The sequence below is a fragment of the Macrobrachium nipponense genome, chromosome 21 (assembly GCF_015104395.2).
Source record: "Macrobrachium nipponense isolate FS-2020 chromosome 21, ASM1510439v2, whole genome shotgun sequence".
Classification (NCBI taxonomy): Eukaryota; Metazoa; Arthropoda; class Malacostraca; order Decapoda; family Palaemonidae; genus Macrobrachium; species Macrobrachium nipponense.
In genome coordinates this window covers 27,121,885-27,144,218 of record NC_087212.1, presented here as the reverse complement: position 1 = coordinate 27,144,218, position 22,334 = coordinate 27,121,885, and the positions used below count along the sequence as shown (strand labels likewise).

At 41.0% G+C, this 22,334-nt stretch overlaps 1 protein-coding gene across 1 annotated transcript in view; it reads left to right on the top strand.

Annotated features, from left to right (window-relative positions):
• Positions 1 to 16,403, top strand: part of LOC135197860 (ubiquilin-1-like) — a 130,303-nt gene extending 113,900 nt beyond the window's left edge. The window contains exons 8-10 of the mRNA XM_064225041.1: positions 5,608 to 5,847; positions 6,633 to 6,735; positions 8,166 to 16,403. Of these exons, the coding sequence (XP_064081111.1) occupies positions 5,608 to 5,847; positions 6,633 to 6,735; positions 8,166 to 8,239 (417 nt within the window). The 3' untranslated portion in view covers positions 8,240 to 16,403. The remainder of the gene's footprint in view (positions 1 to 5,607; positions 5,848 to 6,632; positions 6,736 to 8,165) is intronic.
• Positions 16,404 to 22,334: the final 5,931 nt, after the last annotated feature.

Below are 22,334 nucleotides of genomic sequence, written 5' to 3'. Positions count from 1 at the left end.
AGAAAGAGATAAGTGTGATTATATATTGTATAATTGTTATGGGTATAGATAAGTGTGATTATATATTGTATAATTGTTATGGGTATTTTATGCATTGTTGAAATATGGTGGGTGTCCTATATATAGACAACATGTGGTAGATTCTAGAAGGTGTCTGTTGATGTATTTAAGTTGTGTTGTGACGTCATAGGCTGTGACGTCATAGACAAGATGGCGGCGGCGTCGGCCGGATGTAAACAATAACACGGGGCAGTAGAAAGCACGTGTTGGTGGTGTGTGGTTGGTAGGGGAGAGCTCTCTGTCTGGTAGGAGTTGTTCTTTGGGTCGTAAGTCTTGTGGTGCTGGTGTTTTAAGGTGATTTCTGGAGTGTACTGGAGTTGGAGAAAGCGTACAGGTGGGTAGATTATTCATTTTTATAGAGAAAGAAAGGAGTTAGGCTAGGCCAAAATTCAAACTACCATCTTCCAGACTGTGTCCTGGTTGAACTTGTGGTCCACTGCGGTAGCCAGGATAGCATTGGATCACGCTGAGGGAGGTTCAGTCAGTTCTTCCACCTCTGTCAGGTTATTGCAGTCTGGGGCTAAAGCCATTTCATATCAAGGCTATCATAGTGCGACTTTGTGGGCCAACCTCCTCCTGGCTAGGAGGGATGCTTGCTTGTCAAAGTTGGCAGGGTTAGTAGATTCAGATCCCTTGTTGGCCCTCTGAAATTGGGGTCTCCCTGAGTCTCCGCTTCTATTCCCAAGAACTCATTTAGAAGATGAGATCGACCGGCGGTGAGCGGATACCAAAGATAGGCTACTGCATCAGATGGTATCTAAATCAGAGGCTTGCTCTTGTCCTCCTGCCTCCCCCCCGCAACGGCAGACCAGACGGTCTCCCGTCAAGTTGACCAGGTGTTCAACATCTCTGAGGGCTTCTCAGTTTGCTTCTCTATCTAAGTCAAGACAGCAGCAGCGTCCCTTTTAATTTCGCCCCTACAAGGCTGGGAGGGATGCTAGAGGAAGAGGCAGAGGGGTTGTTGGCTGAGTGGGCGCTCCCCGTTGCCATGGGTAGGGGGATGTCTGGCGGGCCATTGGGCCAAATGGCAGTTGCATGGAGTGGAGAAGTGGGTAGTAGACGTCCTTCAGGTGGGATATCTACTACCCTTCAACTTGTCTCCCCCTCTCTCAGACAAACCCCTTCTCAACTGACTTACACTCAAGTCTCTCCGAAATACTTGGCTCTTCGGGAGGAAGTGTTGAGGATCCTGGACAAGGGTGCAGTGGAAGAAGCGCATTGTCCTTCACCAGGGTTTTACATACAGATTTTCTTAGTTCCAAAGGCTACAGGCAACTGGAGACCAGTGATAGACCTTTCCACATTGAATCACTTTGTAATGAAGACAAGGTTCAGGATGGAAGCACCCTGGACAGTTTTGGCAGCAATAAGAGGCAACAACTTCTTGCTTTCAATAGGCTTGAAGGATGCTTGCATTCAGATTCCAGTCCACCCTTCATCCAGGAAGTTCCTTCGCTTCAGCCTGGGAGAGCAAGTCTTCCAGTTCAAGGTCCTTTGCTTCCGATTAACTACGACCCCTCAGATGTTCACAAGGGTCTTTGCCCTAGTCTCGTGTGGGCTCATGCTCAAGGGATTTGCCTGTCGAGATTCAACAACAACTGGCTGGTCCTGGCAAGCTCCAGGGAGAAACTAACTCAAGACAGGGATCACGTCCTTGAGGTTTGTCAGGAGCTAGGCATAGTAGTAAACCAGGAGATGTCCAATCTGGTTCCCAGACAGAGAGCTCTCTCTCTCTCTCCGGGTATGGATATAGATACAGTAGCATCGAGGGTTTTTCAGTCGTACCAGAGGTTGGAGAAGTTCAGGTCAGTGGCATGTTCATTTTTGTCACAGTCAGCTCTCTAGTGGCAGGTCCTGGGAATTTTGTCTTCTATGGAGAAGCTGGTCCCTTAAGGTCACCTTCACCTTCACTCTCTACAGTGGAGACCAAAGAGTTTCTTGTCTCCAGCAGAAGATTCCCCTCTGCAGAGAGTTCCTCTGTCAGGAGAGGTGAGAAAAGACCTTCATTGGTGGTTGGATGACCAGAATCTCACAGTGGGTGTCCCTCTGCGTTCACCCCCTCCATACCTATTCCTGTTTTCGGATGCCTCCATCAACGGTTGGTTTGCTCATCTGGAAGATATCCTTGCCATGGAGATCTTCCATTTTGGAGTTGAAAGCAGCTTTCCTAGGTCTGTGGGAGTTCCACGGTGGGCGCCTAGTGAACAAATGGGCCCTGGTATCTCGTCAACTCCATTAGTTGACAGTCAAGATGCACCAGTAGGTGATGGTCAACTTATTGGAGTTCTCTGCCAGGTACATTCCAGGCAAGAGGAATGTGGTGGCTGATAAGCCGAGTTGTTGGAACCAAATCCTGGAACAGAGTGGTCTGTGCATCAAGACACGGCGGATAGGCTTTTTCACGTTTTGGGGAAGGCTTGTGGTAAGACCTTTTCGCCACTCTATTCAACACAAAGCTGGAGGTATACTGTTCAGTGTTCTCAGATCCTCTTGCCCTAGCAGCACAGTACGCCTTGCAGCATCCTTGGGACAATCTTGAGATAATAGCAAAAACCCAGCCAATAGTTAAAACCCATATAAAAATGCTTAGAACTTCCTTTATTGGTTAATTCAAACACAAGAAAAATATTCCCAAAATGCTTACACCTGAATATTTTAATAGTTTTATTGCAAAAAAAATACATATAGCCATGAAATTGATATTAAAATACAGTAATTAGTGAATATTGCCCAGTGAAAAAGTACTGCAAATAGTTGAGTCTGCGAATCTTGAGAACGCCACTGTATACTGTATGCTATGCTAGTTGGCTCCAGGGTATTGTGTTTATATGTAAATCTTCTTTATTTGTTTATTTTTTATTTGCAGTCTAATGTCATATACATGAATGATGGGAAAGACGTACTCCAGCAAGATTGCTCATATAGATTACAAACTGAGGATGAACAGGAGGAAGGTCGGGAGGACAGCCCACAAGAAATCTGGGATGTCTTCATACAGATATAGCCCTCTTTGGAGATTATGGTAGTCACTGTAACTATTAGAAGCAGCTGACCATACATGGATTGGTTTGTTAGCTTCTTACAGTTAATTCGTAGGTCACAAGTCTCCTTGTCCTCAGTCACCTGCTCAGTTTTCCTGAGGTGTGTTTCACCTGACAGCACTTGCAATGGCAGCCAACCTTGGTATTTAGCAGATTTATCATTTGTCCACTCATGGTTAATTTCCTGGTTGTAAACCTTCTTGTGCCCTGTCATGCACTATTTTTTTTTAAGATCTAGACATTGAGTGGAGTGATCAACCAGTCCTTGAGTTTTCTTTGGACATAAGTCTGCTTATTCTCTTGGGTCATTCTAGTTCTTTGGAATTTAGTTAGGTATTCCAAAGATGTGCTCATTAAAAGTCTCAGGACCATCACAAGTATGATTTTTCTCCTGTGCTTGGCAACATCCTGGAATCATGTGCAGAGCCTGCACATTTACCGCTACACACGACAGAACCATCATAGTTGGATCTGTTTCTGTTTTGGTATTAGAGGTAAGGATATTGCACTTAGTCCACTGGACTCCTTTGGTCCATGATTGAAGTGCCTTGTTCTTTTATAGACACTTGTCATAAAGGTCCCCCAAGCTGTTGTAAAATCAGGCTTTGGCATACACTTACTGCTTTGAAAGGCATCCCATGGCTATTATTGGATGTGTGCTTTCTTTTTTGTTGGAGTTGTGGGGGGAGTGTCTGAGTGACTTGAGTACTCTCAAAGTGTAACTTGTCATTCCCCAGAATTACTGCTGCCTTTTGAATGGTAAGAGAGTGATTTCCTGGTGTAAGGATAAAAGTTTTCTTCTTTTCCTTCAGGAGCTTTACCAGCCACAAAGATTTTGTACATTGCTGCTCTGTTCTTTGAACTACTCTGCCCTCCTTGAGTCAATATTTACTCAAAATAATTATGATAATGCTGGTAGCTTCTTAATAAAATTAAAAAATTGTTGGCATTGAGTTGCAAGAAGGCATCTAGGCTTCCCTTGTTAGAAAGTGGTGCCTCTGTGCATATGCCAACAGTAGTCACCAGTATCTTTGGTGCATAAAATGTTATCAAGGTCAGTTTGAGAGGAGATTCTGATCCAGAACAACACTCAGTGACATGGTTACCTCCATACTATAACAGTGCTGGTATGGCTACTTCTCTTCTGCTTGATTCAGTATCTCGTGACTAAGGAAAGAGAAGAGCAGACCAGGATAGGGGTAGATGGACCCCCTACCAGGTTAATAACTTTTCCAGAAAGTGAATAATCTGGACTAAAAGATGATCTGCCCACTACTTGTTTAAGTTTGAATTATTTTAATGCTTTCATTAAAATCCTAATGATCTTTTCTGGTGTTGAACCCAGCTTTGTCCTGAATCCTGATGTGGTTTCCTTCTGAACAGCTGCTTATTTGGAGATAATAAAGTGAATATTGAAAACTGGGGAAGGAATAACTCCCTTAGTAAAAGTGAAAATTGGGTAAATTGTAGAATTTTGTAACTTACTCTGTTAATTGTGTGACTGAGTGTGGTCATTTGGTCTGACACAAAATTAGAAATCAAATACAGTATATCACTTCATGAAATTTTCCCGGGAATTAAATTAACTCCTGAAGAAGAAGGGCTGACATTACAAACATCAGCCTGGTGGCCTCCCAATACCTCCAGCGACAAATCAATGGAAGAAAAGGGAGACAGGAACAACGCTACTATGGGGAGGTGAATACTGCAGGAGACGAAGCATCGGGAAGAGGCGAAAAACTTTCCCATGAAGGAAGAGTCGAAACCCTCCGACGCTCTCTCTTGCTATAAAACGACTTCCACTGCTCTTTAGGCCATGCCCGGCATTCCGTGCAAGGATTCGTTATAGTACAAATATTACAATGGCACCTGCTACACGTGATGCGGGGATCAGTCACCGCCAAAGCCAAAAAAGAACATGGAAATTCTGGAATTCCGGGGCAAACCCGTTGACGAGGCCAAGAAGGAGCAGGAGAAGCCATAATATTAGCCAAAAACACACACACACACACACACACACACACACACACACACACACACACTCGAAACCAGCAAAGAACCAGGTAAAGGCCAAGAGAGGTTAAACACGACTCACGCCGAGGCAGTTAAAGAAAAGACTGCCACATTGGCGTAGGTGAGTGGACCTTGAACCACTCTTCACCCGATCTAAGCATGCGTTGCCAGATATCACAAGATTTCTTGCTTTCATCTGTTTTTTAACTGGATCCAGCAAGGCGATAGAAATGATCCTATTCTCTTGTTAAGACCTCAGGTTTGTAGCTAGAAAAATACAAATTGTCTTAGAAGATTAGTCATTTTTTAAATATTTTTAACGAGTACACTGGTTTTAATACTAATTGCATGAAACTAAAACTGCATAAACTGGTTATGCATTTACTGTATTGGGGACTACAGTAATCTGTTTTGCCACATCTTTTAATGGTGTAAGAATTAATGTATGATCACTATTATTGTATCATTGAAAAGTTGCTTATTCTTGAATCAGGCACTTTCTGCTGTGGCTCAAATACAAAGTGGAATTGATCAATTACGGCAGACATCACCGGAACTCTTTAACAGTTTAGGAATGGGCCTACCTCCTCTTATTGTTCCATCAACAACAACCTCTTCAACAACTAATTCCACCACTACAGCCTCTTCGAGTTCCACCACTACCTCCACTTCAAACTCTATGCCAGGCCTCATACCAGGCTCAGATGCCTTCAGTAATTTAATGACCACGATGGTAAGCATTGAACATTGTTATAGGTTTACCTACTGTATTGTCTTTCATTCAAAAGTGATTAGTAATGTGCCTGAGAATACCATACTTCATGTGATATAAATAAAAGAAACACTGCTTATACTGTTGGAACAAACCCTGTGAAACATACTAAAGTATTCTACAATAAATCATGTCACTTCAAGACTAAAATGTTTTAATAAATTTAAAAACCTTTTAACTTATTCTTGTTGTATATATATATTTCATAGAATTTTACATTATATCTTAAATCTTCAAACTGTTTAAACATGTGTCCATCTGTTGTGTAAACACTGAATTTTGCCATTGTGTAAAGGGATTGTACAGTATAAGAATTTATTTTTCATTGTTGCTGCGGTTGTAATTTTCATTGGTATAGGCTATTTCTCAAAAATATAAAAAGTAAAGGAAAAATTAATAGGTCTAACCCCAAAGCAAGCAGTTTGCCAACCTTTCGAGTAGAAGGAATTGGTGAATAATAGCACAAGGAAGTAGGAAGAAATAACCTGTGGGAGAATATTAAGTAACTTAACTTCAACATTACAAAATACCAGACTGTAATGAGAATTTGTGTAGAATATTAGTAGAGCAGAAATTGTATTTCCCTTGAAGTTTCAAGTACTATAGTACAAAAATAATTGATGCATGATATATAAGCAAAATAAAATGTGATCATTAATATTTGGTAACACTATTTTCGTATAGTTTAGTGATTAAAAATATATGTTGTATTTTACCAAAAACTAATTTTGTTCCATCTCTTTTAGTCACAGGCTCTGTCAGGCAGTGGTAACCCGGAACAGCAATATGCATCTCAGTTAGAGCAGCTTTCAGCGATGGGTTTCATAAATCGGGAAGCAAATCTTCAAGGTAAGTTTCAAGAGGATTCTTGAAAAAGAATACCATGACTTACACCAATGTTAATCTGTATCTAGATAATTCAGACAGTATAATGAAGTTACATGCACCAAATATGCATGAAAAATAGAAGTATTAAAGATTATGTTGGTAAATACAGTCAACCCCTGGGTTTCAAAGATTAATACAGTAATAGGATAGTAATTTAGGGTATATTTGAACTAGGATGTTATTAAAGTATAATTTGGTACCTGAACTTTCAAGATAGGCAGTTATAAGGGTTTTTAGAGGGAGTTCTAAGTACAGTGGTTCCCCCGTATTCACGGGGGATGCGTACCAGAAACACCCCCCCCCCTCGTGAATAGTTAGAACCCGCAAATTTTTGGAACCCCTATAGAAATGCTAAAAACAGCCTATTTTGTTAGTTAAAACTCAAGAAAAAACCCCTAAAAATTTTCATACTTGGTTTTTTAATAGTTTTATCACAAAAAGTGCATTTTATGATGAAATTGATCAAATAAACAAGGAATTTGTGGATATTTCTCATATAAAAATACCGCGAATGTGCAAATTTTCCGCGAATAATGTGGGGAAACGTTCACGAGAGAAATCCGCGAATGTGTGAATCCGCGAATCCGGAGAACCCGAATAGGGGGGGGCCAATGTATTCACAGTTTTTAACTATTTGTGGGAGGGTGGGGGGCTATGGTACACATCCCTCGTGAATTGGAGGGGCCCACTGTATTTCAAATATTTAGATTTTTCAACAGATGAAGTAGTTTGGCTTGTGTTTTAAGAATATTTCAAATGACCAAATATGAAGCCAGCGTTGGGTTTAGCGCTGTCTTACCAGATGCAGAACATAGTGGTTGTTTCCTTATTTCTTGTTTAATTTTAATGGAATAAAATTTTTAAAAAATATCCCTGGCAAAAGTGTAGTTCTATATTGGTAAAAACAGATATGATTTTATACCAACAGTGTTCCCCGTATTCGCGGAAACAGGTATCTGGAAAAAAAAAAAAAAAAAAAAAAAAAAAAAAAAAACTGCGCGAATAGCTAGAACCCGCAAATAGTGGATAAACAAAACGGGTTTTGTTAGGTAAAACTCAAGAAAAGCCCACTAAAAATGTTTATACCTGGTTTATTTAATAGTTTTATCACAAATAGGTAATTTTATGATGAAATTGATTAAAAAAAAAACAGGAATTTGAGATTATTTCTCATTGAAAAATACCGCAAATTGGCAAATTTTCCGTGAACAATGAGGGTATATGTTCCAGAGAGTAATTGGCGAATAAGGGGGTTCACTGTATTGTATTTCAGGTTTTCTTTTTCAGTACAGTATTTCTTTCATGAATTTTAAAATATATTTTTTTTTTGTAGTGTGTTATTAATAAGCTTAGTATTTAGAATTAGATAGTTATTGAAATTTTCTTTGCAGCTCTTATTGCGACCTTTGGGGATGTTAATGCAGCTGTCGAGAGGCTTTTGGCAAGGCTGGATCCTCAGAGCTAAAATCACGCCTGTTTGTTATGTGTCTCCATAATATTCCTATAGCATTTTTCTCTTGTGTATGTGTGGGGTAGATGTAATTGATTATATTATTTTCTTTTCTTTTTTATATATTAACCTGGAATTATCCATATTCATAGGTTATGCTGTTTGATATTGGGTTTTGCACCCCCCATGGATCATATCAATACGTAGTAAAACTTACTGTTTTACCTTGCATCTTATTGTAAATAAAGAAAGAAGTGGTCCTCATTTACACTGGAAAATTATTAGCAATTAAACTCCATTTGAAAACAACATTTGGTAATACAAAATTATATAGCTATACTGTATATCGCTGGACTGTATTTTATAAATGAAAGCATTCATGTATAATACCGAAAGTGCTGAATTTCAGATATGTATGATAACATAAACATATTTGCAAGGACCCATGTTTGGATCTGTGTACATTTTCTGTATTTATGAATTTGTAGCTTAATTATAGTATTCTTAATGCATTATTCTATTATCAAAATGAGGAGGGTGTTGACTTGGGAAGAATATTAACTTTTTATATACATTTTTTTTTCCAGCAGTTTCAACTTTTTTCATGCCATACATTTGTGTTTACAGTACAGCACTCAGGCATAAAAAGTTTGACTTTACCTGGTTAGACTTATTAAACACCATGTAATAAGTGTAAAATAAAATACATGGGCATTTAGGTATGCTAGTTGGGATGGTAAATAATTTGCTTAAGGTAGTGAAGGAGCAAATGAAAAGTAAAGGAAAAGTTAGTTTTTTATAAATTAAGTAAATTGTTAAACAGAGGCACTTGAGAAATGTGATTTGTCATGCAAATTTACTTGGAAAAACTGAGGTTATATTTACCAAAAAATATATAGCTGGGGATGGGAACTTTAGTAAGCCAAATCTGGGATAATTTATGAAAAGCAAAATAAAAAAAAAAGGATAAGAAGAAGAATACTAGCAAGAGTGTGTAAATGTTATACACACTATATTGGAATTTTTTTTGAAGTATTAATCAAGAATCTGGACTTTGTTGAAAGATACAAGTATTTTTCAAGATTGACCATGATAAAGTCATTGCAACCAATCAACAGAAGTAGAATAAAACCATTCTTAATGTCTTCTGTTTAGGAGAAAACTAAAAATTCACTTCAAGAAATCTGGATATTGGCAAATAAAATGCTCAAGGTAGAGGTAAGGGGTCATCTGTGGCCACATACAAAACGTATTAGTGATAACTAAGGCATTTTCAGTCAAGGATGCTGGCATTCCTAGGTGAAAGCAGGTTTGATTTGTAGTTGCCTCTCCAAAGAAAATGAGGATTCAGTCTTAAACTTCACATTTATAAATATATACTCTAGGAGGCATATTGTGGTGTATTGATAAGATAAAAAAAAATTGGCTCCTTGATATGAGAAATGAATTTGGTGCTGAACTGAGAAGGTGGTTTTAAGGGAAGGTATTGTTTAATGGTGAAGTTTATAATAGCATTAAACAGTACTGGAGGGTTGTGATATGATGATTTGAACATGACTTAAAGAGCTTGTACTGTACACGAATACCAGAGAGGCAGAATGTTAAATAGGGTATGGAGAGCTAGAATGAGTGTTGAGATTATCACAATGAATGGTTAGGAGATTGAAACTTAGTTTGGGACATTAGATTTCAATTTCAGGTTCTTTCAAACTTTGAAAACCTTGCATATGGTACAGTGCTTCTAAACTTCATTTGTAACAAAATTTATTAGTGAACTTGCCATTGGGGTGGAAACTGCACTTGTTGATGATTGGGTATGATGCCTGGCAAGATATCATTCTTCCCTAAATAAAACTAATGCATAAAAATATCATGTGGATGAACTTTGGTTTCACCTTTCCTTTTGGGGATGGAAGTTAGCTTGTTGGAATTGAGGTTTTAATACAAAAGTTTCATGATGCAACTTTGCCTCGGAATAACCTTTTGTGATATCTTTAATATCTATCAATCTGAACTTGTACACTTAATTGCTATCCTACTGTAATTGTTTGTTTTTCTGTTTGGAATTGAGGAATGAATGATCTCATGGCAGTGAGGTAATATGCATCTTGAAAAATGCTTGAAGAACAAGGAAGTACTGCCAGATTAGTAGTGGTGATATAAAAAAGCAAAATTACTGAGGAAGGGTTTATTTGATAAAAACTTTTTCCTTTAATACTAATGGGATTTCTAGTGTTTTTGGCAAAGATAAATGTTGATTATATATTGGTGTAATAATTTAACTTTTTTTAAGTGCAACATATATGTAAGGATGTATGAAATTTCCAAAAGAAAATATCTATTTTATTATAGACAGAGTGAGAAACAGATACCAAAGTATAAACAATCTCCTGGCCTTCTTGCATTTGTAAATTAAATTTTTCCTTTAATAATTTGGTGATGAAAATCTTGGTACAAAGTTGTTCTGACATAGAAACAAACCCATGTCATAGGACAGGATAGCCTTAGGCATGCATGATGGCTCTGCGTAGACTCACCTTGAAGAACACGACTAACTACTTAGTGTCTACCTTCACCCTTGTTCCTTCCAATTTTTCCCTAGCGGTCTTGGCACTCACAAGTGCTATTTATACGTTCTGCATATTTTAAACTTATATGTTCTTTGTGCGACTTTTAGTGGAAAATGTCTAGATCATGAAATCATGTGTGGCTGGGACCTGTGTTGTGCACCTGTGCTGGACAGTGGAATTCTTTAGGGATGTGTGGAAACTTTCTGTTTCTTAGTTTCTCCCAAAATAGTGTAGTGTTGCTTTTATGTATTGCTAGACATAAGTGTATTTTCAAGTGTTTGCAGTTTCTAAGTATATTTTCCCCCAGCCATTAAAGTAACAGTAAAAACAGTGTCTCATCGGTGTATGGGAATTACAGGGAAAGGGAAGATTTGAAAATTCTTGTCCCTGCTCTCTGTTAACCTGCATTCAGTGTGTTCGAAGTGTAGAGGAAAAAATATTCTTGAATATAAGACTTGTTTAGAATGTGAATCGTGGACAACTTCTCAATGGAAAAAGTTTGAAAAGGGGGAAAAAGAAACCTACATCATCTTCCATAGAGAAATGTGGCCCCTCCATTACCTGCATCCAATTTCCTGCTGATTTTGTTCCTTCTCCATTACCTGTCACTCCTGGTAGGAATTTCCAGTCTTTTACTTTCCCTGATCAGAAGTTGTTTATTCTTCAAGAGATGATGTCAGTGCTGTCAAAATTCCTCAACAAAAGAGTTGGCGAGTGTTAGTGTGTCGGATAGCATGGCAAAGAAAACAGAATAGTTAGAGCATATGTAGGAAGGTCCGAGTGGGTACCGATAGAAGAGAGGGAGATCTGCCTCTATTGACTCAGATTTCTTTTCAATCAATCACCGTGATTTTCGAAACGCTGTTGTACTAATTCTTCCACAGTTAAGAAGGAAAACCAAACTTTATTCCCACCTGAGAGCATCTCTCGATCACATTCCAGAAGCATGACTGCATGTTGCTTCCTCAATACTTGTAAAACACAGAAAGCTCTTTCCCTCTCATCACAAACTCCCATCTCCCACTTTTTGGGACACGTGGTCACGTTCCACCACAGTACCTCCCTTAGTAATGGGCTTTGCAGAGAGAGAAGTCAGCCTTACCTCACTGATCCAGGCACTACTGTCTCACATGGTCTTTCGTCACCTCCCATTCCCACTTTAGAAGTATAATGCAGCATGGTAACTCCCTCAAGAATGGACGTTATGAAGAAAAGAGCCATCCAGTGCCTCAAAAATCCAGGTATTGGGTTGTCAGTCCCCCACATCATCAATGAAGACTCCTTTCTGGGTAGCAACTCCAGGGAATGGACTACAAAGCCAAAGACATCCGTTAATAGGTTCTGTCACTGTTCCTAGTTCTATCCGGATAGAACTAGGAGTAAAACCTGTCTCACAGGAACGGTCTCGGCCATGGGCACGGTTCCCTTCACGAGGCAACTGTGATAGGTCTCAGTCTCATTCATCCTCTTACCATTCAACGAGGCCTACAGACAGTAGGAGGGAGGAAGCATCACGTTTCTCTTACATCTCCCCTACCAAGACGTAGGAACCGAGAACCTTGGTCACCAGTAAGTAAGAGCAATCAGAAACAACTCAGACCATCTAGATGAAGGACATAGAATTGGAATTCAGTTAATGAGCACATGATTTTCTAGGTGAGGGGTTAAAGTTTGCTGAAAGTATATATATATGATACAGAAAATTTTGAGATAGCTGGAGCCTGAGAGAGATGAAACTGAAGATTTTGTGAACTCTTCTTTAATGAAAGAAGTAAAATATATTCTGGATAAACCAGCCTCTTTTCCCAGGATAGTTAATGGGACAGTATCCCGGTTGTCTGGTAATACTTCTTTGGACTACTTACGTCAGATAGGATCAAAAGTCACTACTAGTGCTGAGATGGTGAATTTTTAATTAACCTTAGGAAGGACTTTTGACAGCTGCCTCTTAGCTTGACAACTGTCAAGGGCTATTGTTACACTTCGTGAAAGGATAGTCTCTAATGATTAGTGGTTAGTTATGAAAGACTTCTTTCCTCCATCTGGTAAAGCCGTAAAGTGCATGAAAAAGAATATAGTGAACATACTATTGAAAAGAAGAGAATATCTCCTTTCTATAGCACAAAGAAAGATCGCTTCAGACAGTTGGTCAAATCTGAGAAACTGCTTTGACAGATGCTGGAATTTTTCTTTCAAGAACATTGGATCAGGCAATTTTAGACAGGAGAGAAGATGCAAAAAAACATTTTACCATTGTCTTCTGTTAGACTAGCACTTAGAAGACAGCCTTTCAGTTTCAGCAACTGGGGTAGACAGTCTGGACCTTTTTAGCAGAGGTTTTGTCAAGACACCAAATCTTTCAGAGGTAGTCAACATGAAGAAGGAAGGCAGCAATACTGTTCCACTGACCCCCTACCCCCACCCTCTCAATTGGGCTGGCAAACTTAATTCTGTGGGCACAAAGGGAGCCAGTAGATGAGGAAGACAGTTTCCCTAATCCACTTCATTAGACCAATGGGGGGCCTGTCTTGGGAGCAAGTAAAAAGAGTGACAGAAGACCATTGCAGAGGAATGGATGGTCCAGACTATCAGGAAAGGGTTCCTCCTCCCCTTCCAGCAGAGGGAGCTTCAACAAGAAATTCGGAGCATGCGATGCAAGGGCTATGGAAATAAAGAAAATTTATCAGGTTTTTATAGCCACCTTTTCCTGGTAAAGAAGACATCAGGGGTTGGAGACCTGTCAGATCTATCAAGATCAGTCCTTGCAGTGATCAGGAATGGAGATTTCATAATCTCCTTGGATCTACAGGGTGCATCTCTCCAAATCCTGATACATCCTTCCTCCAGAAAATTCCTACAGTTTTCTCCAGAAAGGTCACTTACCAGTTCAGGGGGCTCTGATTCGGGGTAGCGACAGCTCCCCAAGTATGCACCAGAATCCTTCAACTGGTATCAGAAAGGGCCCACGAGCAATTCATCTACGACAATACTTCGATGATTGGCTCGTTCTGGCATCAACGCCAAAACAAGCCAGGAGAGACAGACACTTAGTCTTGAATATGGGCAGGAACCTTGGTATTCTGGTCAGTTCTTACAAATCAGACTTGGTTTCAACTCCTTCCATCCTCTGCGCATTGGGGACTGAAATCTCAGACAAAGATGGAGATACTCCTCTCTTCCTGCTGGGAATGAAGGAGCATAATTATGTACAAAATTACCAAAAACCGCCAAAGACGCTTGTTCACCCAAAGATAGCAGCGTCTCCTTTCTTTTGTACTGACCTTTCCCATAAAACATCTTCCATTGTTCCACTGACTAACCACGACGAACTGAAAAAGGATTGGTAATAGTACATACGTTTTCTCTGCACCTACACACATTGGGTGAGGATCCGTAGACACTGATGTTAGGAATCTTGAGCAAGGAAATCCACTCACTCCAGGACATTTCCTTTGTCTCTTGTGAGATCCCGAAGAAGGTTCTGTTGGTGAAGCAAATTTCTCCATGTCTCACAACTTACACACACCTAGCAGGTCACACCCACACTGAGATCACCCAGAGAAAGAAAAAGGGAGAATTATGAAAATAAACGGGTAAACTAAACCAGCTTTAAAGAGATGGATAGTAATCACGTCCTTTCTTAAAGGCGGTAGGAAAGTAACTGATATGTCACGGGATGCCCAGGGCATTCTGGGAACTACAATGCCCCCCTGTTTCATCCCAGGAAAGAATTGGCAAACTATAATAGCATATCTGGTCTCTTTGGAAAAGCTTGTACCAGGCAGAGCCCATTTATGTACCTTGCAATGGAATTTAAAGGAAAAGATCAAAGATCAGAAAAGATCAAGGGTGAACCTGATTTCCATTACAAAGAGGAACAGACAGGTTCTGCAGTGATGAAGAGATCCACAAAACCACTTGCAGGGACTACAGATATGCCAGTTACCTCCAGAGATGCTAGTGCATTTCAGGGAAGTGTAGCAGAAAGGAAAATCAGGGACACATCAATGTCCTGGAAATAAAAGCAGTCTGGTTGGCTCTACACTACTTCCAGGAGTACCTTCACGGAGAGACAACAATAATCATGACAACAGCATCTCGGTTGTCACATACTTGAACAAACAAAGGGGAACAATTTCCCGAGTACTGAATCAATTAGCAGTTCAGATGCACGAATGGCCAGAAACCAAGTGACTGACTGACTGCCAGATACATTCCAGGGAAGGAAAAGGTTGCAGTGGACACTTAGGAGGTTGGACCAGATTGTGGGAACAGAATAATCCTTGGAACAATCTGTGGTGAACAGACTATTCAGGTTATGGTTGCCCCCCCCCCCCAACATGGTCTGTGTGCAACACTTCAAAGAATCTCAAACTACCCCTGCACTGCCCTCCAGTGCCAGACAAGAAAACTGTAATGCAAGGTGCATTCCAACATCAGTGGGACAACATGGATGTATGATGTAAGTGGTCCCGCCATTCAGCCAGATCCAAAGAGCAATCAACAGATGCTTTATCTCCCACAGTCTGAGGATGACGTTAGTAGCTCCCAAGTGGCATCAAGCAGAGTGGTATGCACATTTTCTCCACCTGCTTTTAGACATTTGTCAAATTATATGATTTCTTCTTTGTTTTTGGAGAGATTGTCCTCCATTCTCTGTGAGTCTCTTGTCATATGATGTGGGTTTGTTTATGTGTCGGAACAAATAACAAATTTAACAGAAATTTGTATTTTTCCTAACATACAATCCCACATTATCATGAGTCAAGTTACCCTTCTCACCACCCTTGTTTGTCTAATCTCTCTTGCCTTTTGCGAACATCAGGCACAGTAACAAGGGCTAGTTCACAACTGGGGGAACAAGGGTCAGGATATGCCTTAAGTAGCTAGTGGTTTTCTTCAAAGTCAGTCTACATAGCCGTCATGTACATGCGTGCATAGGGATCTCCCGTCATATGGTGGTGTGGGTTTGTATGCTAGGAAACAATGCAAAAATTTGTTTATTTTGAAATACTGCAGTATTATTTTTTCCCCACATTTGTGTTAAATAGAGGTAAGCTTCATTTTGTTCAAACCTACATTGAATTGAAGTATTTACATTTAATTCATTGTTGGAAAGTTCCTTGAACAAAGATTTGCATTTGGAATGTATTACAATTTTTATATAAAGATATCTTTTATATTGTCTTAGATTGTAATATTTCTTATGTATTTCTTGTAAAATGTGTGTAATTCTGTTAAAAAGGTCTTTGGTTGAATGCCAGGAGGATTGGATGAGATTTATATCTTGATGGCTTTTTGGAGGGAAGTGTTGCTTTTTGTTTTATAATGTCGTTATGAAAGTTGCAGTTGTTCAATGGATTCTTTGCTTTTTTGTTTTATAAATATAATTTACTGTAATATACCTGCCGGGTAAGTTATATTTTATAAAATTACTTATTTTTTTCACAGATCATAAATTGGCTGTTTAATTTAAATCCAAAATGAAAGACTAGTTGCTTCCCTTCATGAAAATCCATACAAATATTCTGTAATTTTTATTCCAGTGAATTTTTCACCCTCTGTCTATTTGAGAGTAATAAAATAGTTCTTTGTTAGAACTATCATTATCTGATGGTTTAACTGTTCTGTTCCTTTAACGATGCAGGTTTTTTAAAGCATAAAAGTTTTCCATAAAAATTATATACACATTGAGATATATAAGTATGAACATAAGCTATTTGTAAACTTCATTGTCATTGAAGAAAATTAACCTTTTTATATTCAGCTTTATCCAATTAGTGTTACATGGAAAATTTGAGGCCAGTTGTGTCATAAACCTATTACTCATCGTGCATATTGCACTTACTATGAAATGTTCTCGGTCAATAAATTGCTACAAAGGAGGAAGAATGGTAACAGTGAAGTAGTCAAGGTGGGCAGCGAGATAAACTAGATCCCTACTGTTAACCAGACACCTGTTATACAAGGGATTGTTTTAAAGTGATCATCTTTCAAAATGTCTTCTCTTGTTTACCATATGGATCTGTATGATGAAGTCCTGGGGCTTTGGCTATGTCTCTAAATTTCATACATTCCCCAATCCATCCAGTTCATTCTTTTAATATGTAGGTCAACACTGTTCCCTAGAAATTTTTGGAAATGTTTGAAGGATAAACATTCTTACATTTTATCATACCATGCTGTATTTTTTCAGTAATTAGATATTTAAATTTGGTCAATTTATGCACTTTTTGAGATAAGATTTCAGGTGGTAGTGCCATTGTCCCCATTTTGGTAATTTTTTCCCCCAGGAGAGGATTTGGTGAGATTTTTCGAAAGATTAGAGCTAAGTTAGTTTTCACAGCTTTTGAAGTTTGGTGAACACACACATTCTGAAAGACTAAAAAATTACCACGTTCCCAGAAAATGTGTAACCAGAAAAAGTCAAAGATACATAAAACATTAATTTGTTCACATACGAAACAAACCTTCGGTCTTAACATTAGGATAATGATAACGCCAAGCAGAAAACCCGTAGAATTAAAATTAAACTTGTGAGATCCAGGGACTCTTGGCATCTATACCAGGTCAAGGGGCATGTAGTACCCAGAATGCTGTGACCCGACAGTTACTTTCCTACCGCCTATAAGATAGGACGTGATTACTTTCTATCTGTTTTAAAGCCGGTTTTAGTTTGCCCGATTTTATTCAATTTTCCCTAACATTAATATTGATATAAATGTTTTGTTTTCAAAATATCTTCAATATAACAAATGTAAAATCACAGTTTGTGGAAGTAAATTGTATTTTTCCTAACTATACAAACCTGAGGTCCTTCACATAAGGATTACTTTCGGCGTAGCTGGAATTACGGCCGTTAAATTCTTGAACAAGATGGTTAGGCAGTAACTACCATGGGAGGCAGGTAGGCTAGCCTGCCCGGATGTAAACACTACTTTGCCTTTCGGCCAAGGTTCAAATTGAGGGGTGGCATGAGGAGGGCATGTATGTAAAGGACCTCAGGTTTGTATAGTTAAAAAAAATACAATTTACTTCCAAAAATTGTGATTGTTCATACACGAAACAAACCTTCGGTCTTAACATTAGGATTTACTAGCGCCAAGCTGGAAACCGGTAGAATTAAAATTACACTTGTGAGATCCAGGGACTAATGGCATCTATACCAGGTCACGGGGCATGTATACCCAGAATGCCCACGGCTACCTGTGACCCATCAGTTATTTTCCTACCGCCTTTAAGATAAGAGTGTTACTGTCTATCTCATTTAAAGCCGGTTTTTCAGTTTGCCCGTTCTTTATCCATTTCATTTTTATTTTTCATTCCTTTTTCTTTCTCCAAGTGTGATCAGTGTGTGGTAAGAGTGTATACGTGGTATGATGGAGAATTTTTGCCTCAACATCGGGATCGTCTACCGCTTCGAAGAGGAGACAAAGGAAATGCCCAGGAGTCAGTGGCTTCCCTTGTTCTAGGTTCCTAACCTGCGGTGTCGACGGATCCTCATCCAACGTGTAGTAGGTGCAGGGAAAACGTATGTACGGTACTAATCCGTGTTCTGTTTGTCGCGGTTGGTCGGTGGAACAGTGGAAGAAGTTCTATGGGAAAAGCCAATACAAAAGAAAGGGGGTGACGCCAATCTTGGATGACCAAACCTTACCGGCTTCTTTTTGTATCGGTAATAAACCAGGCTGCTCCATATGTTTCTCCACCTGCTTTTGAATTGTCTATACCCCTTCGGTTTTCTCCTAGCGGTTCTGTATCGGAAACGTCAGGAGGGGCCTTGGGTAATTTTATGAATAATGCACTCTCCTTTGTTCCCAGCAAGTACGAGGGGGAGATCCGCCATCTTTGTTCCAGGCTCCTGCTACGCAAGCGCATAGGTTAGATGGTACGTGGTCAGCGCTAGGCCTTACCAGGCGTACCAACCTTGGATGGTCTGCTTGCGCATTATATGAGTCACGGTTCCAGCAGGGCCGGCAGCGCTGAATGTTCCTCATCCCCCGTGCTTGCAAATTTATGGGAATTATGCCGCTGCTTCTCCATCCACTCAGTATTTTACAGCGTGCAGAACGTGGGAGGTAATTTGGCAGCAAACGTGCGGTTACCAGCAGAAACCTCTCAGTCTCTCCCTACGAGAGCGATGACGTCACAACATACGTCACACTCTGAGATGGCAGGCGTGATGACGCAGACCAGATTCTCGGCCTTTTTCGCTGCACCCAGACGCTAATACGCCTCTGATCCGTCAATGCAAACTGTAATGCAGAAGTTACAGGATATAGAGGAGAGAATGAATAAGAGAGACAAAAAGAAAAAGTGTGATTCGCCTTCTTCGTCTTCTTCCTCTAGTTCGGCGTCATCGCTAAGTCCGATAACGTCACGGCGAGCGCCAGTCAAGCGTTGGAGGAGGATTCGGGAGTTCCTAGCGGATCCTCGGGCCAAGAGGAGAAGAATCAATTCTTCCTCTCCTTCGGACGAAGACTGTCATTTCCAAGTCAGCAAGAAGGTCGGAAAATCAGTGGCTATTAAGCACAAGGTTGCCAGACGAAGCCGTTCGCAAGAGTCCGAACAAGCGAGAGAGGTGACGGCCGGCGAGCTAGCGGCCGAGGCGGAGTTTGCCAGTTCGGATCGCAAAAACTGCGATACCTCTGGTAAAATCGACGTTGGCGGCGAAAGGTGCAGCAGAGGATGGAATGCAGATCCCAGTTTCGCCCGTAAGGCCGTTCAAAATACGTACGAAGGACGATAAGCTCCTATTAAAAGTACAAAAAATAGAGAGTTGGCAACCTCGGCGGATACGTTCGTGGAAGGCAGTGTCCGTCTGGATAGAAGGCCGAGGCTGGCTCGCCGACGCTCGAAAACGATGCCAATGCTAATAAAGACGAACTTACCTCTGTCTTAAGGGAGCCTTCATCTGGAGATCTAGACGAGATTCTCGCTCTAGATCCGTGAGCAGAGAAAGAGTGAGAGTTCTCGTTACCCCTGCTGACTATCCTGGGATCGAGCCAACAGCGGCCAGCAAAGATCAAAGAGGCCGCGGCCGTAGGGGCAGGCGGCCGTGGAATTCCGGCCGTCTGTCAGAAGATAGAGGCGAGACAACATCTCTCGTGACGGAGAGTGGTACACTAGAGCCGGAGGAAGGAGAAAACCAAGAGTTTCTGGCCTCGTATGCAGAGGTTATTGATTTGATTCGTCAATTCAATAGCCTTTCGGAGAAGACAGAAACACCGGTCCAGTATGCTTCCTCCTGGAATTGACATGGCGTTTGGACTAAGAGGGATACCAAGGTGTCGTATGAATTGCCTTGCTCGAGTCATGCGGAATCGGTCTTGCAACACGTAAACGCAAAGATTGCAGGGAGGATAATTCCTTAAGATCTAATAGATCATTTAAATTTATTCCCCCTCCAATGATAAAGCAAAGGAAATATTATACGACACCGAAGGTCCCTTTGCTGTCTAGACAAATGAACCCTAATGTTGTAAGGTTAAGGCCTGGATTAACCTTGGATCAGGTTAAAATGGAGTGCCCTTCGATGACGTACCAAGAGGCTGCCACGTTAGAAGCAACAGCTTCTTCTGTCTTTCAGGCTGCGTCCTGGTTAGACCTTTGTCAACAGCAGTGGCGAAAATTGCATCCTCGGAAGCAACAAGGAAAGTAGTAGATGAACATTGTTCATTAGATTACTACAGTCAAGGGTCCAAGGCGATTGCGTACCTTGACAAACGTAAGTGCCAATGTTTGGGCAAATATCCTGCTAATGAGGAGAGATGCAGCATTGGCTAGACTAAGCCGCAATGTGGATTTGGATTCCCTGTTAGCAATGAGGAATGGGGATATCTTGGAATCGCAACTACTGTTGCCAGAGGTCATACTGGAAGAAGCGATAGATAGAAGAAGGATGGACACTAACGATAGGTTGGTGCAACAGGCAGTTAGGAAAACCTCTAACAGTCAAACTATTCCTTTGGAGGGAAGACAACAGCAGATGCTCGAAAGAAACCAGTGAGACATAGCATCCCTAATAGAGTCACAAGGACCCTCTTCCCCAAAGAGGATAACTCATCGGCCCTTTCACAATAGAAACAACAGAGGAAGGGGCAAGGTATGGGGAGGGGGAGAGGCTCAAGAAGATAGGATGGGCGCCTCCCATCACTCGGCCCACGACCAGTGGGGGTTGCCTGGCAAATCACTGGAAGGTGTGGCAGGAAACTAGGGGGCAGAGCAGTGGGTGGTGGATGTTCTCAGGATCGGGTATTGATTCCGTTCGAGGTTAACCCACCCCTGACAGATCAACCATTACCCCACGTCACTTATGCCCACAGATCTCAGAAGGCCACTATTCTGCAGGACGAAGTGAAGAAGATGATGGAAAAAGGAGCTGTGCAACAAGTAGCAGTCCGACAAAAGGCTTCTACAGCAGGATTTTCCTGGTACCCAAATCCAACGGGGAGTGGAGGACAGTAATAGACCTGTCAACGCTGAATCTGTTTATAAGGAAAAACCAGTTTCAAGATGGAAACTCGAAAACGGTTCTACAAGCAGTCAGAATCGGAGACTTTATGCTGACAGTCGATCTAAAGGACGCATACTTTCAGATAACCAGTCCATCAGTCTTCAAGGAAATTTCTCCGCTTCAGTCTTTTGCAGGGAAAGCTTTCGAGTTCAAGGTCCTGTGCTTCGGATTGACAACGTTCTACTCAAGTTTTACAAGAGTGTTCACCCTCGTGTCGGCATGGGCGCGCCTCAGGGGATCAGGCTGATAAGATATCTGGACGATTGGCTGGTGATAGCAAAGTCCAGGGAGAAATTACTCAGGGACAGGGTCGACCCTCCTGCAGCTTTGTCACAGCTAGGTATTGTGGTGAATCAGCAGAAGTCGCAGCTGGATCCAAAGTCAACGTTTGGAATATCTGGGAATGGTGATAGACACAAACAAGCCAAAGTATTCCCGACAGACCAAAGAGTACAGAAATGCAAACAACGTGGTGAATGCCTTTCTGGGAAAGCAGACACAGCCAGCAAGACAGTGGCAGGTGGTGCTGGGGAAATTCCTAACCTCCCTGGAGAAGCTAGTACCACAAGGAAGGCTACACCTTCGGTCCCTACAATGGAGGATGAAGGAGTTTTGGTCACCAACAATAGATCACCCGTACGAGCAAATTCCCTTGTCGGCAGAAGTGAGGAAAGACTTGCTGTGGTGGGTGGACGACGACAATCTGACAGTGGGTGTCCCCCTTCAACAATCCTCCCCAGACCTCTTGCTGTTCTCGGATGCATCACTAGAAGGCTGGGGAGCCCATATGGAGGAGTTGATGGTGTCAGCAAAATGGAGTTGCAAGGACAGAGAACTCCATATAAACGTGCTGGAGTTGAAAGCAGCTTTCCTGGCTCTACAAGAATTCAGGGAGAGAGTAAAGGGACACTCGGTGGTATTGATGTCAGACAACACCACAGTAGTAGCTTATATAAACAAGCAAGGAGGCCTAGTTTCTCGGCAGTTTTACATGTGATGACAGTTCAATTCTTCACCAGTGGGC